Source organism: Lytechinus pictus, chromosome 5, assembly GCF_037042905.1.
Source record: "Lytechinus pictus isolate F3 Inbred chromosome 5, Lp3.0, whole genome shotgun sequence".
In the NCBI taxonomy this organism is placed as follows: domain Eukaryota; kingdom Metazoa; phylum Echinodermata; class Echinoidea; order Temnopleuroida; family Toxopneustidae; genus Lytechinus; species Lytechinus pictus.
This window is the reverse complement of record NC_087249.1, coordinates 8186621-8201529: the sequence shown is the minus strand read 5'-3', so window position 1 is coordinate 8201529 and position 14909 is coordinate 8186621. Positions and strand designations below refer to the sequence as shown.

Sequence of the window (14909 nt, the reverse complement as noted above, 5' to 3'; positions counted from 1 at the left end):
CGTTTTCTTCATGATTAAGGTCATCTTTTATTTACAAAACTATTTCAAAGTTCTGCGCAAATCATTTTTCACCAAATTTTCAATAGTAAGTGGTGCTCACTCAAGCGGAAATATTTTTCGACAGTTATATCGTCATTTGCTTAAAAGGATCTGTACCAATGTTAAAATGTGGAAAAATTTTCAGGATATTACAAATGTATAATTTTACAGGATTTTTTCAAAGTGTAGAATTTTTTGGATACGCACTGTATATATATATATATATATATATATATATATATATATATATATATATATATATATATATATATATATATAACATAGGCCTATACCTTTTCACTTTAAGATTGTTAAAGTACATACATCTTAGACTTTGATCGAAACGGTGGAACAAACACGCTTGATAACATTTGTCTTGGAAGTTTACTTTGGTCATGCTCTTGATCATATTTGCCCAGTATATGCTATCTACAAATCATATATCCTAAGGTATAATGCATTTTCGATTCGACACGACTTTAAGAATGAAATACATTTTTTAAATGTAAAATGACGATATAAATCAAATGTTTAGTTCAAGTTTAATTCAAAGATTATGAAGATATTTCAATCGACAACGTAATGAGATACGTATATAGTTATCTGATTATTACTTAACTCTACTAGCAGTAATATTCGGACTCGAAAAAAATGTTAAAATGAGAAAAAAATACGAAAGAAAATAAGTATAAAGTACTGAATTAAGAAAATTAATATAACATATTTTTAAGGAAAGGAAATTATAACTATTGCATATCTGTAGTTAACAAAAAGGGTATATTTATTTGTGTAAATTTTGGGATGGATTTGCCCCCCCCCCCCTCATACGCAAACCCTTCACACACACCCGCAAATACACCACACACACCCACATAAGCAAGGGCGGAAACCTCAACCCAAAGGTAGGGGGAACCAGGGGCCGGAAAATTTGACAAGCAAAAAAAGGTTATCACCCCAATGTAAGGTCATTTCGACCAAAATAAATGACAAGCAAAAAATAAAGGAAAAAGAAAGGTTATTACCCAAAAAATAAGGTCATCTCGTCCAAAATACGTTTTATTTCGATTTTGAATTATGTATTTCTTTCCATTGTGCCCCCTACTATTTTGGGTAAGGGGGACTCGTCCCCCTGTCCCCCCTGGGATTTCCGCCCATGCACATACGCACACATATACTCACTTTGATTCCCCCTCTTTTTCCAGAATAGAAATTCATTTAACGGAATAAAAAGTGCCCGGCCGAGACTAATCTTAATCTATAAACCCTAACCATGAGAGGTAGATTGCCAATTCGTCTACTGTCAACTCGTCCACTCACCACATGGTCTACTTTCATTTAGTCTAATGCCATTCTGTCCATCAACATTTCGTCGAACAAGGGTCCAATAACCATTTGGTCCAATCATCACTTCGTCTAATCACCAGTTCGTATGACCATTTCGTCTCATAACCAGTTAATTGGTCTATCCGTTTTATTTTCATTTATTTTGCCCAATAACAGTCAGTCTAATTAGACCAAAGTGGTATATGGACTAAATGGCTACTGGACAAATTGATTATTAGACGAAACAGTGAGAAGGACAAAATGGAAATTAGACTATGTGGATATTGGACGAATGGATGATAGACCAAATTATGATAGTAGACGAGTTGGTAATTAGACGGATTGGCATTAGACCAATTGGAAATAAACCCCATGAGACATTTTGTTAAGGTTTCCATTGTACAAAATTACTTCGAGTTGGAATATCAAGTGGAATGTTTTACAACACGTATAGATATCAAAATCTTCGAACATCCAAGGCTGTTTTCAAACTGAAGGCGAAGTAGTGGAGTTACTCCAGAGTAACTCCGGATTGAGTTGATACGCTTGTACAGCGGACCGACATTACAACCACTTTTCAAACTGGCAGCAGCGGTGTATCCACAATTCGTTGGGTGTATCCCGCATCCGCAGTCGCCAAAATATGTGTGGCGCGCGGAATCTCCCGAGATAGACGATACCGCACATCCGGTGCGGACTAACTCCGTTTTGTAATCCTCTTCTCGAAGTGGGTTAAGTACTCCGCTTTGAATCCAGATCGAAATTCCTATAATTTTCATAATGCCCTCAAAAGTGGAGTAACCCCACTTCGACTGACAGTATGAAAGTGGTACAAGTGAATCAATCAAAAAGTACTAGTTTAGGCCCCTATATGGCCCTGGTCTTGTTAATACTATCTCGATTCATTTAATAACAACTCGCTTCATTTTCATATTCTTCATCTCTGTCTACTACCTTTTCGTTATATTCTTCTTGCTTTCTTCTTCTCTTTTCTTCTTATTATTCTTGGTAGAAATAGCAGGAAGAGACGAATGAAAAGATCTGGACACACACGGCAATAATTATGAGCGTAATCTGATCTATCAACCCTTCAAGACTTTGAAATAGATTTGAAAATAATTCAAATGAAAACAGGAATTAAAAAAAGAAAACGTGTCTCGATTGTTTTCTAAGTTTTCATTTTTGTCCGTCGACTTTAAACTTTTTTCACCGTTTTCTCACCATCATCAGGGACTACTGAGAATCACTCCATTTTGGATTTTTTAGTTTTCAAGCATCGTGAAACACATCGTTTACAACATGAAAAGAGAAGGAAGACGACAACGAGTACGATCCCAACGATGAAAGCGAGGACGTCGATGGAATGAAGCTGAATGAAGTTGAGCTCCAAGGCTCTGGATCTCAGGTGTGACCCTCCAAATTTGAGAATGTGTTCAACCCAGTAGACCGCTACATCATCTGGGTCAGACTGCATGTCTCTGTAAATCCTTGAAGATTTGCGAATATTTTCGCTGTACCTAAAAAAAATGAAAGCGAATGTATCCTTATTGCTTTTTATTCATAAATCATTCTTGTCTATGTTTCATGACCCCAAGATTTTTCTGGGGTGCTGCGTTCATTACGTTCAATTACGTTCAATCCCAAAATAAAACACAAGTCATTTGCCAAAATACAAATTGCGTTGAATGCCCTGTATACGCTTTATTTGCAATTTGGAGAGTACAAGTTTCTTGCGACGACTCATTAATGTTCTTATTATGTTTATATGTAGCACAATTACCCCAAAACAAAACTTCGAAGGGAAGAATTATAGTGCACAGGATACACTTTCTTAAAAGTCACGAATGAGTAAAGCGAGCGGGCAAAATTATTGACATTTTTAAAATACAAAAATATTTTTTGTGATAGATTTTGAAAATACACCTCGTAAAATAATATCTTATTTCCTTTCGTGTTTCTTTGTCGTGGACCCGGGAAGGTGGGTGGCATGGCCCCCAGTAACCCCCCCCCCCGCGCATCTATAATGCGCCAGTGCGTTATTGTGATAACCTTACCGTGGATTTTCAAGTACATCCGTAATCGCTTCCTTTACGGTCTCGTATGTGATGGAGTCTTTTGGGAGAAGTCTTCCCATGCCCTTGGCTTTGACCTTAACAGCGTTGGCTTCCTGGTCACCTAACAATGGCATTACAACCATCGGTACACCGTGGTTAATGGCTTCAAAAATCCCAGTTAGACCTCCGTGGTATACCATAAGTCGTGCTTTCTGGTGACCTACATTATTCAATCATACCAAACGATAATATACTTTATAAAGGTGCACTGCAAAAACTCTGGTGTTGATTTAACACCAGCCCGGAATCTATATATGTCCACACCAGAGAAGTGTTAAACGACACCAATTTCGTTTTGGTCTAACACCAGATACAGTGGCGTAACTACGGGGGGGGGGGGGCATGCGGGGCACGTGCCCCCCCCCCCCAATCGGCTGGCCAAAAAAAAACGGGGAAAAGGAGAAAAAGAGGGAGAAAGTGAGAGAAACGTATTGGGAAAGAAGAAATTATAGTTCATTATATTTTATTATAATTATGTTATGTTACATTACATAAAAATAAAAAATATAACTTCATGAAACACAATATACTCAGGGCCTATGTCTTCATTGTTCCTGGTGCTCGCATTGTCTGTTTAACGAGATATATAATCCTGTTGTACTAAAACCTCCCGTTTTCAAGTCAATATACACCAAAAATATTTCCACGCACTTTGAATTATTATTGTTTTATTTAATGACATATCATTTTAACGTCTTAATATAAAATATTTCCTGTCCGTGCTTACAATCGCATTAGTGGCTTAGTGAGATATGTCTGCTCTTCATGAATTCCTAAAATCAGTCCTTAAAATGTCCCTTTTTCTGATCTGAATATAAAAAATTTTTAGCTTGCGCTGGCATCATTTGGTCAGTGAAATACGCATGGCCTACGTGAATTCTTCAGGTCTGAATTTCCTAAATTTTCAGCACGCGCTTCGCGCTCGCAATATTTGACTAGTGAGATGCGTATGATAATCATGATTACAATGACTACAAAAAGTATGTGTACTCTTAATGGTTCCTTTAAAAATAGTCCTTAAAATATCCCTGTTTGCATGGGTCAATATATACAAAAATTCCAGCTCACGTTTCGCGCTCGCATCATTTGGTTAGTGAAATACGTATGGTCTTTGAGAATTCCTACAAACAAGCCTTAAAAATGTCCTTCATTAGATCTGAATTTCCTAAATTTTCAGCTCGCGCTTCGCGCTCGCAATATTTGATTAGTGAGATGCATATTTAATCATGATTACAATGACCACAAGTGCTTCATGTGTTTAGATGTATATAATTCTAACAAAATCAGCAAGCGTATGGCACTCGCATTAGATGACTATGGTGAGATATGTATAGTCTTAAATGTCCCTGTTTGGGGTCAATATATACAAAAATTTCAGCTCGCGCTACGCACTCGCATTGTTTGTTTAGCGAGACAGGTACGTATCATGATTACGAAAATTTGCTTATAATGTCCCTTTTTAGGTCTGAATATCAAAAAATTTTCAGCTCGCGCTTCGCGCTCGCATTATGTGATCAGTGAGATACATATCCGTTTAATGGCACTGTCCTTAAAATGCCTCTATTAGGTCAGTATACCTGGCAACTGAGCGCGCTTTGCGCACTCACTAAGTGACTCAAAATTTTTGCTGGTGCCCCCCCCCCAATGCCGTGACCCACGGTACGCCACTGACCAGATAGGTGTTTACACAACACCGATTAGTATTAAAACAGCATCTGAGTCCAAACTGGTGTTGTTTCAATACTTCTCTGGTGTGGACATATAGATTCCGGGCTGGTGTTAAATCAACACCGGAGTTTTTGCAGTGGGTAAACGTTACGTGGTGATATTTTTCTTTCTTTTGTTTTTCTTCTCATATTAGCACATTAATTGGAAAATTGTATATGAACACATTTTGATCCAGTTGGAATTTCTACAATGCTTACTAAAAGGTATATTTTGGGTACTATAGTATTAAAATGGAGGAAGAAAAGTTAATGTAATGAGAAAGAAATCCGCCAGAACATCCCAATTCCCTTCCAAAAAGCTATGTAAGGTATTTTAGTAGGGGTACAAAGCGAGAAAGGGAGGTAAAGATACACTGACCCCTCCCCCGACCCCCAAGTCGCACGTTCCTTAACTGTCATTAGATTTGGGTTGACACTTTTCCTATGCCTATACTTAAAATGTATATTTTACCTTATATGCTCATTGAAACCGATGCCGACCAGCCAGGGCCCTGGGAACGATTTTGTTTTACAGGGGGTGGTGATGCAAATAATTTGACAAGCAAAAATAAAATGGTTTCACTACAAAATGTAGGTCACTTTGCTTATATTTCTACATTTTGCCACACCTACCAGAGTTGCAGGGGGTGCTGCCTAATTAACACACGCAGCACCCCAAGGAAAATCTTGGGGTGCTTCAGCACCCCCGCTTCCCAGGGCCATGCAACTAGTATCTAGTTTGACATACCCAGGAGGTCATTTTGAGGCATCCATTCTACCAGTTTGGTGTTGTTACCAAGGAAACGAGGGCGTGGTCCGGTATACCGCCAGATGACTCTCTGGGGAAGCTCGCTGAAGACTCGTGCAAAGATCTCTGTCATGTGTGACGGCATTATGCTGTGGTTGTTACCCTGTATGTGTTTGAAAGCATAATGTAGCGGAGATATTCACATAAGCAAGGAGTTGGTTATAAGTAATGTGGACCCCCTAGCACAAAAGCGATTAATCGTGAAATGAAATGGCCTATGGAGATCCGGGATCGAGATGCACAATTTTGCACAGTAGACTGACTAGAGAAGCCAATCAAAAGAGTTTTTTCAAATTAGAGGCAAATCGCTAACCTTTGTGCTACGGAGCCCAGAAGAGGTTATTCATTCAACACATTATTGAACGCACAGCAATAAAGGAACTGAACAAAATAACAAGAGTATGGAAGCTTAAAAGTGCCACCCAGATGTTCATATAATCATCTCGTCATGTCTACATCCCGTGGGAGAGATGATCAGATAACAAGATCTTAGATCTCGTCATGTATACATCCTGTAGAAGAGATGATGAGATGACAAGATCTCCGATCTACATCTTCTAGAAGAGATGATCAGATGACAAGATCTCTGATCTCGTAACGTCAACATATATTCTGTGAGAGAGATGATCAGATGACAAGATTTCGAATCTAGTCATGTCATCCCGTGGGAAAGATGATCCGATTATAAGATCTTGGATCCGAGATCTTGTCATGTCACCATCTCTCCCACGGGATATAACCATGACGAGATCTAAAATCTCGTCATCTCATCATCGCTTCTACAGGATGTAGACATGACGAGATCTAAGTTCTTGTCATCTGATCTTCTCTCCCACGGGGGTTACACTTCGTAATTCCGAAGGTTCTTCATTCCGAAGGTTCGTAATTCCGAAACACGCAAATTGCCTATACCTCGATGTTCGTTAATCCGAAAACGTAAAAGGGTTCGTTAATCCGAACATTTGTGGCGTTATTCCGAAGGTTCGATAATCCGAAAACGAAATAAGGTTCGATGTTCCGAAGGTTCGTTAATCCGAAAACGAAATAAGGTTCGTTGTTCCGAAGGTTCGTTAATCCGAAAACGAAATAAGGTTCGTTGTTCCGAAGGTTCGTTAGTCCGAAAACGAAATATGGTTAGTTAATCATTTAGTTTTCGGACTAACGAACCTTCGGAATTACGAACCTTATTTCTTTTTCGGATTAACGAACCTTCGAAATTACGAACCTCACTCCGTTTTCGGACTAACGAACCTTCGGAATTACGAACCTCATTTCGTTTTCGGACTAACGAACCTTCGGAATTACGAATCTTCGGAAATATGAACCTTCGGAATAACGAACATTCGGAATATCCGAACCTTCGGAATAACGAAGCTTCGGAATTACGAATGTATGCGCCCACGGGATATAGACATGACGAGATCCGAGATCTTGTCATCTGATCATCTCTCACATGGATGTAGACATGACGAGATCTAAGATCTTGTTATCTGATCATCTCTCCCACAGGATATAGACATGACGAGATCCAAGATTTCGTCATCTCATCCTTTCCCCTAAAAGATGTATATAGACATGACGAGATGATAATGAACATCCTGGTGGCACGTTTAAGCTTCCATACAATATATATACAATTATTGTATAATACATTGAAAAACACATAGCATAAAAACCCTGTGTTTCAAAGACCGGAGACTAATTCACTGGGCCGCTTCATAATTATGAGGAAGTATGACATAATATTGTAATTTCATTATCATGTTTATGTTATCTCATATTTTGCCTTACTTTGTAAATTTGTTGGTGAAAATTCGGATGGAATATATTTTGGTATCAATCACATCAACTGCAGTCGTATATTCTAAGACTGCCTTTTGACGATTGAAAATTTATTGACATATACTCTTAGAATATGAACCAAGGTACATGAGATGTAGGGGTTGGTTTGGTACCTTTAGTCATATTTGACAATTTTTTTAGTCACATTTAATTGGTCATGTGTTGGTAGTGCATGCAAATTAATTTAGCTCAATATTGAAACAAATCCAACATTTTACCAACAGTTCTTTTATCAATATTGAACAACTCACAATTATTGGAGCAAGTCAAGAATTGACACCATTTTCATATTTTATTTTGGATTCTTCGTACAATCTTACCAATGAGAATATGATGAAACCATGTTCCCGTGACCCCTCGACAAAGTCTTCGTATTCCTTCAATGAAAGAGATGAAGTATGATTATAAACTTTGTTAGCGCTAAGTGCATAACTGTACCTCGCCAAGATGTACTTTATAGATTTAGATTTATCTATTTCCGTTCAACAAAATAAACCAATATAATCTGTCACATTAACACAATTATTACCATGCAGTGTTTATTCTTAGTTATATGTATCATACCCCTTTTTTCTTGCCAAATTTGCTTTGGCTGTGACAACTTGATTGTACAATAAGTCAGTTTAACTACATGTCTATGTATTTTTATTATGAATTATGTATATACCATGTTTATTTAATGTTTGTCGGAAAAATTGTAAATGTTTATACCATGCCTTTTTGAAAATAAAGAACCCTGTGGAAGGGGGAAAAAATAAATATATAATCAAAGTAATAGTACATATTCAAAACAATATATTCAATGACATTTATAACAAAAAGAAGATAAATTAACTGAACGGAGGGCATTGCCAAGAAAAGCAACATCATATATAAATATATACACAGTGCTTCCCACAAAAAACGAAACCGAGATTTATCGATGATTTATCATAACTTAATCACAAATACAATGGACAAATGACCTACCATTGTAAAGCTCAGAATCCCCTCTTTCATCTGAAATTACTTAGATTATTTCTTATTCACGCATGAGTGAGCAAAAACAATTTGAAGAGGGGCTACCAAAAAGTCATTTGGCGGGCTGTATCCGGGTTTAAAAAAAGAAATCCACATTTTTAAAAAGTTCAATATCTCCTCTCTCATTTGATACCTGAATTACAGAAAATGGTTAAGAAATAACAAAGTTCTGGTTATTGTTTTGTTGACGGTCAGCCATGCATTAAGTCTTTTGTTAACCACGATAGCTTCTGTGGGAAACCGGTGAAAACACGTTTATTTAATGAAATTATGGAAATACAAGCATTGTTTCGAGGGAACATAACTTTTTAGTTCTTGACCATTTTTTGTGATTAAGGTATCAAATAAAAGAGCAGATATTGAACTTTTTAGGCATGTGATTTTCTTTTTAAAATTCAGATACCCCCCCGCCAAATGAGTTTTTGGTATACTTTCTTCAAATTGTTTTTGCTCACTCATGCGTGAATGAGGAAGTAATATCAGATGAGAGAGGAGATTCTAAGCTTCACATTTTGGTAGGTCATTTGTTTATTGTATTTGTGATTAAGGTATGATAAATCATCGCTTAATCTCGGTTTCGTTTTTCTGGGACGCACTGTATATATATATATATATATATACATATATATGTATGTATACTTTTTGTCTATGTTTTTCTTCGTTGTACTATATACATTGTGTTCTGGAGCTGCGCTCTTTACAGAGCTTACAGAACTTCTTTGTGCATTTTTATTTGATTTGTTTAAATAAAGATATAAATAACATGACAACAATTTATCGTGTTAACTGTTACTTTTATATAAATATGTTTCGTTTCTAAAGATTGAAAGAAACTAATATCTCAAGTGATAACCCGGCTGATTCAATGTGGCTGTATTGTGAAAATTTAATTCAGTGTCATCATTAGTATCATTAGGGTGGCAATTGAAATTACCTCATCGAGTGGTTTTGCTGGAACATCAGCAATATTGCCGATCGCCACCCAGTTGGGTGCTATAGGATGAGGGAAATCGAAGGCGAAGTTCGTCACACACAACCACAGCTCTGCATCGCCTATGAGTTCCTGGACACTTCGACCTGGAGCAATACCATATCGATTCTTCATCTCATCCATAGCCCCGAGGTGAGACCATCCCGCCAAGGGAATGACAAGATTGTGCTCCATGAAGGACACCACCCGCTCCAGGAAGGTCATCTTGTCTGATAGTGAGAAGACTCCCAGCGGTACGTAGGACGAAGGTGCGGGGATTCCGTACAGGTGCTCGTGGAAGAAAGGATACCTCATCGATGTCGTCACGGCAATGTGCGGAATCTCGAGGTAACTACTCAGGACTGCATCACATCCGTCAAAGACATCTCCGATCAGGATATCAAAGTGAGATTCCTTGAGCAAAGCCAGAGTCGCGGAGTCTTCGAAGAGATACCGACACGCTTGCCGTAGTAGTTGGAATATCTTCTTCATATTTATGACATTATTCAACGGGCTATTCTCAAATGCACCGTTTCTCACTCTTTCTTGTGTTTCATCCATTTCTGCAGAAGGGATGAATTTGTACTGAAGGGCGGTGTTGTAGGTGTTTCCCTTGAATCCCTTTGTGCCCACGTTGGACGCGGTGAGAATGGTGACGTTGTGGCCGTGTCGGGTCAGTGCTCCTGCCATGGCGGAAATACTTTTTGTATGACTATTAGCTTTGGGAAGTATGAGAGAAATGAGGATGTCTGCACCATTTGCCGACGATGTGAACCCGACGCAGATGACCGTTAGGGCCATCAACATATGCCTAATCAAGGACTTCATCACGAGAGAGGATTGATTCAGCTAATTGTCGAAGATCGGTCATGCGTCAGCCTCTGTTAAATGAAAACATATTTCAAAGAAAATTCATTCCCGCCAAGCTGGGTAAAAATGTACGGTGGGGTGGATTATATGCCAATATTCATCATATTATTTTCCTCCGACGAATAATGGATAGCTTGCCAGGGTATAAAATGAAAACTATGTTGAGCGATACGAAAGAGTATATTATTAGGTACACAGTCAAGGTTGAGAGATTCCACCCTCATACTTTCACACTTTCACTCCCTACACCTTCACACAACCGTGAAAACAGTTTCTATACAGCAGTCGTTGTTATTTTTTTTTATAAACGCCACATCCGCTAATGTTCTTGTTTGGGTATTTAGTAAATCAAATATAAATTCTTGAAACTTATGAAAAAAAATCAAAATACATTTTTATCCACATAATATAGTTCAGGTTAATTTTAACTACCTTTCCCATGATTACTTGAAAAATAAAAGATTGTGGTCGATATCCCACATACCCCCTCTCCACCCTTCCATATCTCAGATGCCATTTTACTCTCATTATTAGGGAATTGCTCAAAGTTGTTGTTGCGCTTCGAGTAGGGGGAGGGGGCGGTGACTCTCTTCACCTAACTGCATATAGGCCAACTGATCTATATGAAACATCGTGCCGGAAAGAAAAACGCTTGTAAATGACCTTTGTCCATGAATGGTAGTTGAAAAAAAAAAAAAAAAGGTCTTCAAGCTCGTCAGGGGGGGGGGGCATAAAAGGTCTTTCAAGCTCGTCAGGGGGGGCAGTGATATGTATTTTGTATGGGTTGTGGCTCGTCAGGGGGGGGGGCAGAGTGCCCCCCCCCCTGCCCCCTCCCCCCGTAGGTACGCTAGTGATGAGTATAAAAGGTACGCAACTGTATTAGAATACGGCCATCAGGATATTTTTCACGGAGGAGGTGATCTACATTTGACGTATTTTTTCACTTCAAGAGCACGTAAGGTAATATAGAGCACAACCTTCCTCGTACCCGTCTTACTTTCTTTACTTCTTGAAAAATCACAAAAGGCGGTTACCTCATCCCCCGTGGTGTGCGCACCAGCCTGATACACTAGCTGTCCCGGTGTAAAGAATTAGGCACATTGGTGCCCACCTTGGCAAAAAGCCAGTTTCGGATGCGTAAACAACGCCCCAAAACTGAAAGCAGAAGTGTATTTTAGAGGAGTGAATTATAATGTGTCCTTCTCACTTTATACGTTAACAATTACTACCAAAAGAAGCTCACAAAAAGACGGATGATCCATAAATAATATTCCTGCAGAACAAACGTTAAATAATACTCCTAAGAAAAGCAATTCGCAACCAATGTGCAACCGTATATGGCGTGAGAGAAGGCCTCTAAGCGGTGATTGTCGCGGCCATGGTTATGAAAAATAAAGCAACACTTTAATGTACCACTCTATATCGGGATCCTTTCGAGGCTTTTTTTTCTGGACGCGAGTGCAGAGCCGAGCCGTTGGGAGTGACACCCCCCCCCCCCCATTTAGGGACTCTCTTTTCTTAGAATAAAAACCTAAACAATATTTCTTCTATCTCCTTATAATTTCCGATATAGCTTTGCTTCCGCACTTCGCGCAGGAAAATGACGGTACTGGCCTTGTCCTTTCTTTCCAACACGCTATTACTATAACCCGTCCCCCCTGAAGTGTATAATAAATAAGCATAAAAGTACACGTCACATTCGAGCATTAAATTAGAGTAGGTTCACGTCTGTAGAGTAATGTTTTATTTAAAATTTGATGACATAAAACTTTTTTCTGCATGGTCATGCTGGTCGGAGCTGGTAAAATCTGCCGCCACTCCCGATACACCTTCTTTTCAGCTCATTACTATTTGGGGGCAACTTGCTACACTCATCAGCTACTGGGTTAGGGATTAGGAGCTTGTCTTATTTCCGAATATAAAATAAAAAATACAAAGTACATAATGCATACAAATACATATAACATGAGATGAAGAGGTCAATTAAGATACAGTAATAACAGGTAAGGAATAAAGTAAATTATACGGCTGGTAGTCCATATTCAGACCCTATATACAGTTTAATACAGCTCTATATAATTATTATACAGCTTGGGGAAAGAGAGCTTCCATACATCAACCTCCAATCTGGACTATGAGAGTTTTCGGACTTAAAACGGATGAAAGAACATAGAAAATGTATTGTTAAATGCCCTTCATGACAAAGAACAACCAAGAAGTCTTTGTCGAAATTGGTGAATCAAAGCAGCATGAGTTTCGTCCCGTGGAGTCGACAAACGACATATATTTTCAGTTAATATCGTCACCTCTGAAACTTTGGAAGAAACTGCTGTTCTGGTTCATCTATTTTCGATAAAGACCCCACAGCTGTTCTTTGTCAATATTTTGACGGGCATTTTCAATATGTTCTTGAATCCGCTTTACATTGCGTTGAAAAAAAACTCTCTATACATCGGCCATCCGCTCTCATGGGAGCTCTTTGAATTTTGCATACCGTATTTTACTGTCCCCGTTGAGGTTGTGAAAACTTCCTATTAACTTCATCATGCTTATGTAAAGAAAAGTCGTATAATGTAAACTTCTTTCGAAAATAGACTAATTATTAGACTAATTAATAATAATTAAGGAATGATACTCACCATGCACCATGCTCACCGTACGCCTAAATATAAAATACGATCTCTGATCTTGCTTTGTAGCTCTCACTGCACGGGTATATTTCTTATTAGCCTTTAAGTTTCGGAACATTCTTTTGAGCATTGTATTGGGGGTGAACTCTGATCGGTACCACTCTGATCACGTTGTATGGGTAGAATGATAACCCCCTCATCGATAAATCTCATCGATATATATATATATATATATATATATATATATAAAACAAAAGAAGAGGGCCCTTTGCATAACGTGTATTACAGCGCGTCATGTTCTATGTACACTTGTAAATAATTCAGCATCATGACAATGTACCCTTTTATGTCTCAAACTACAACTTGTATCACCAGTTACTTGAATACTATGTAAACGGATCAATATAGTTATGTACCCAAATACAAGATACAATATTGAAAGGAGTTATCATTTTACTTGAAACATTATCCTCATTTTTTCACAGTATTACCTGCACAAGACTCACTACTCCTCCTGATGAACAGAATCCCAAGTTAATTTCAATGCCGGTAAATACCTTGTCCTTTCACACACTTAAGTTTCCCAATCGTTTCTATTGTATTCCACCATCTCGTTCAAGTCATTACCCCCTCTGTTGTTATTTTTTGTTATCTTACTATAATCCTTCTGTTCTGTACTCAACCCCCTCTGTTGTTAATTTCTGTTATTTTTGTTATCTTAGTGTAACCCTTCTGTTCTGTACCCTTTGTTACACATTCACTTTGTTATTTCGACCTTATTTGTATGGTTTGTTCTGTTTGTTTCAATGCATTATAGGCCTGATGAAGGCCCCATTGGCCGAAAGCTTGTAATAAAGAGATACATGGAAGCTACGTCTTGCGTTGATGCTGAATTATTTACAAGTATATATATATATATATATATATACAGTGCGTCCCAGAAAAAACGACACCGAGATTTATCGATGATTGATCATAACTTAATCACAAATACAATAGTCAAGTGCCCTACCATTGTAAAGCTTAGGATTTCCTCTTTCATCTGAAATTACTTAGATTATTTCTCATTCACACATGAGTGAGCAAAAACAATTTGAAGAGGGGATACCAAAAAAGTCACTTATAGCGGCATGTATTTGGGTTTTAAAAAGAAAACCACATTTTAAAAAAGTTCAATATCTGCTCTTAAATTTGATACCTCAATTACAGAAAATGGTCAAGAAATAACAAAGTTCTGTTTATTTGAAATAAAGCTTTAATTACAATAATTTCATAAAATGAAGAGGTTTTACAGGCTAGCGTTCCGAGTCACTCGACACTCCGTTTTGTTGACGATCAGCCATGCATTAAGTCTTATGTGGGAAAACACGTTTATTTAATGTAATTATGGAAATACAAGCATTGTTTCAAGGGAACAGAACTTTTTTTACTTCTTGACCATTTATGTGATTAAGGTATCAAATAAAAGAGCAGATATTGAACTTTGTAGGAATGTTTTTATTTTTTATTCAGATACCCCCCGCCAAACGAGTTTTTGGTATCCTTTCTTCAAATTGTTTTTGCTCACTCGTGCGTAAATGAGGGATA

The 14909-nt window shown here is 37.9% G+C and overlaps 1 protein-coding gene across 1 annotated transcript; it reads right to left on the bottom strand.

Moving 5' to 3' along the window:
- Positions 1–404: 404 nt before the first annotated feature.
- LOC129260551 (UDP-glucuronosyltransferase 1-2-like) lies at positions 405–13526 on the bottom strand. The gene is made up of 6 exons (XM_064099751.1): positions 13332–13526; positions 9787–10703; positions 8153–8209; positions 5931–6093; positions 3417–3636; positions 405–2879 (listed from the first exon to the last, which is right to left on the bottom strand). The coding sequence occupies exons 2-6, from the start codon at positions 10648–10650 to the stop codon at positions 2606–2608; spliced, it is 1578 nt and encodes a 525-aa protein (XP_063955821.1). The 5' UTR covers positions 10651–10703; positions 13332–13526; the 3' UTR covers positions 405–2605.
- Between the last annotated feature and the right edge of the window lie 1383 nt (positions 13527–14909).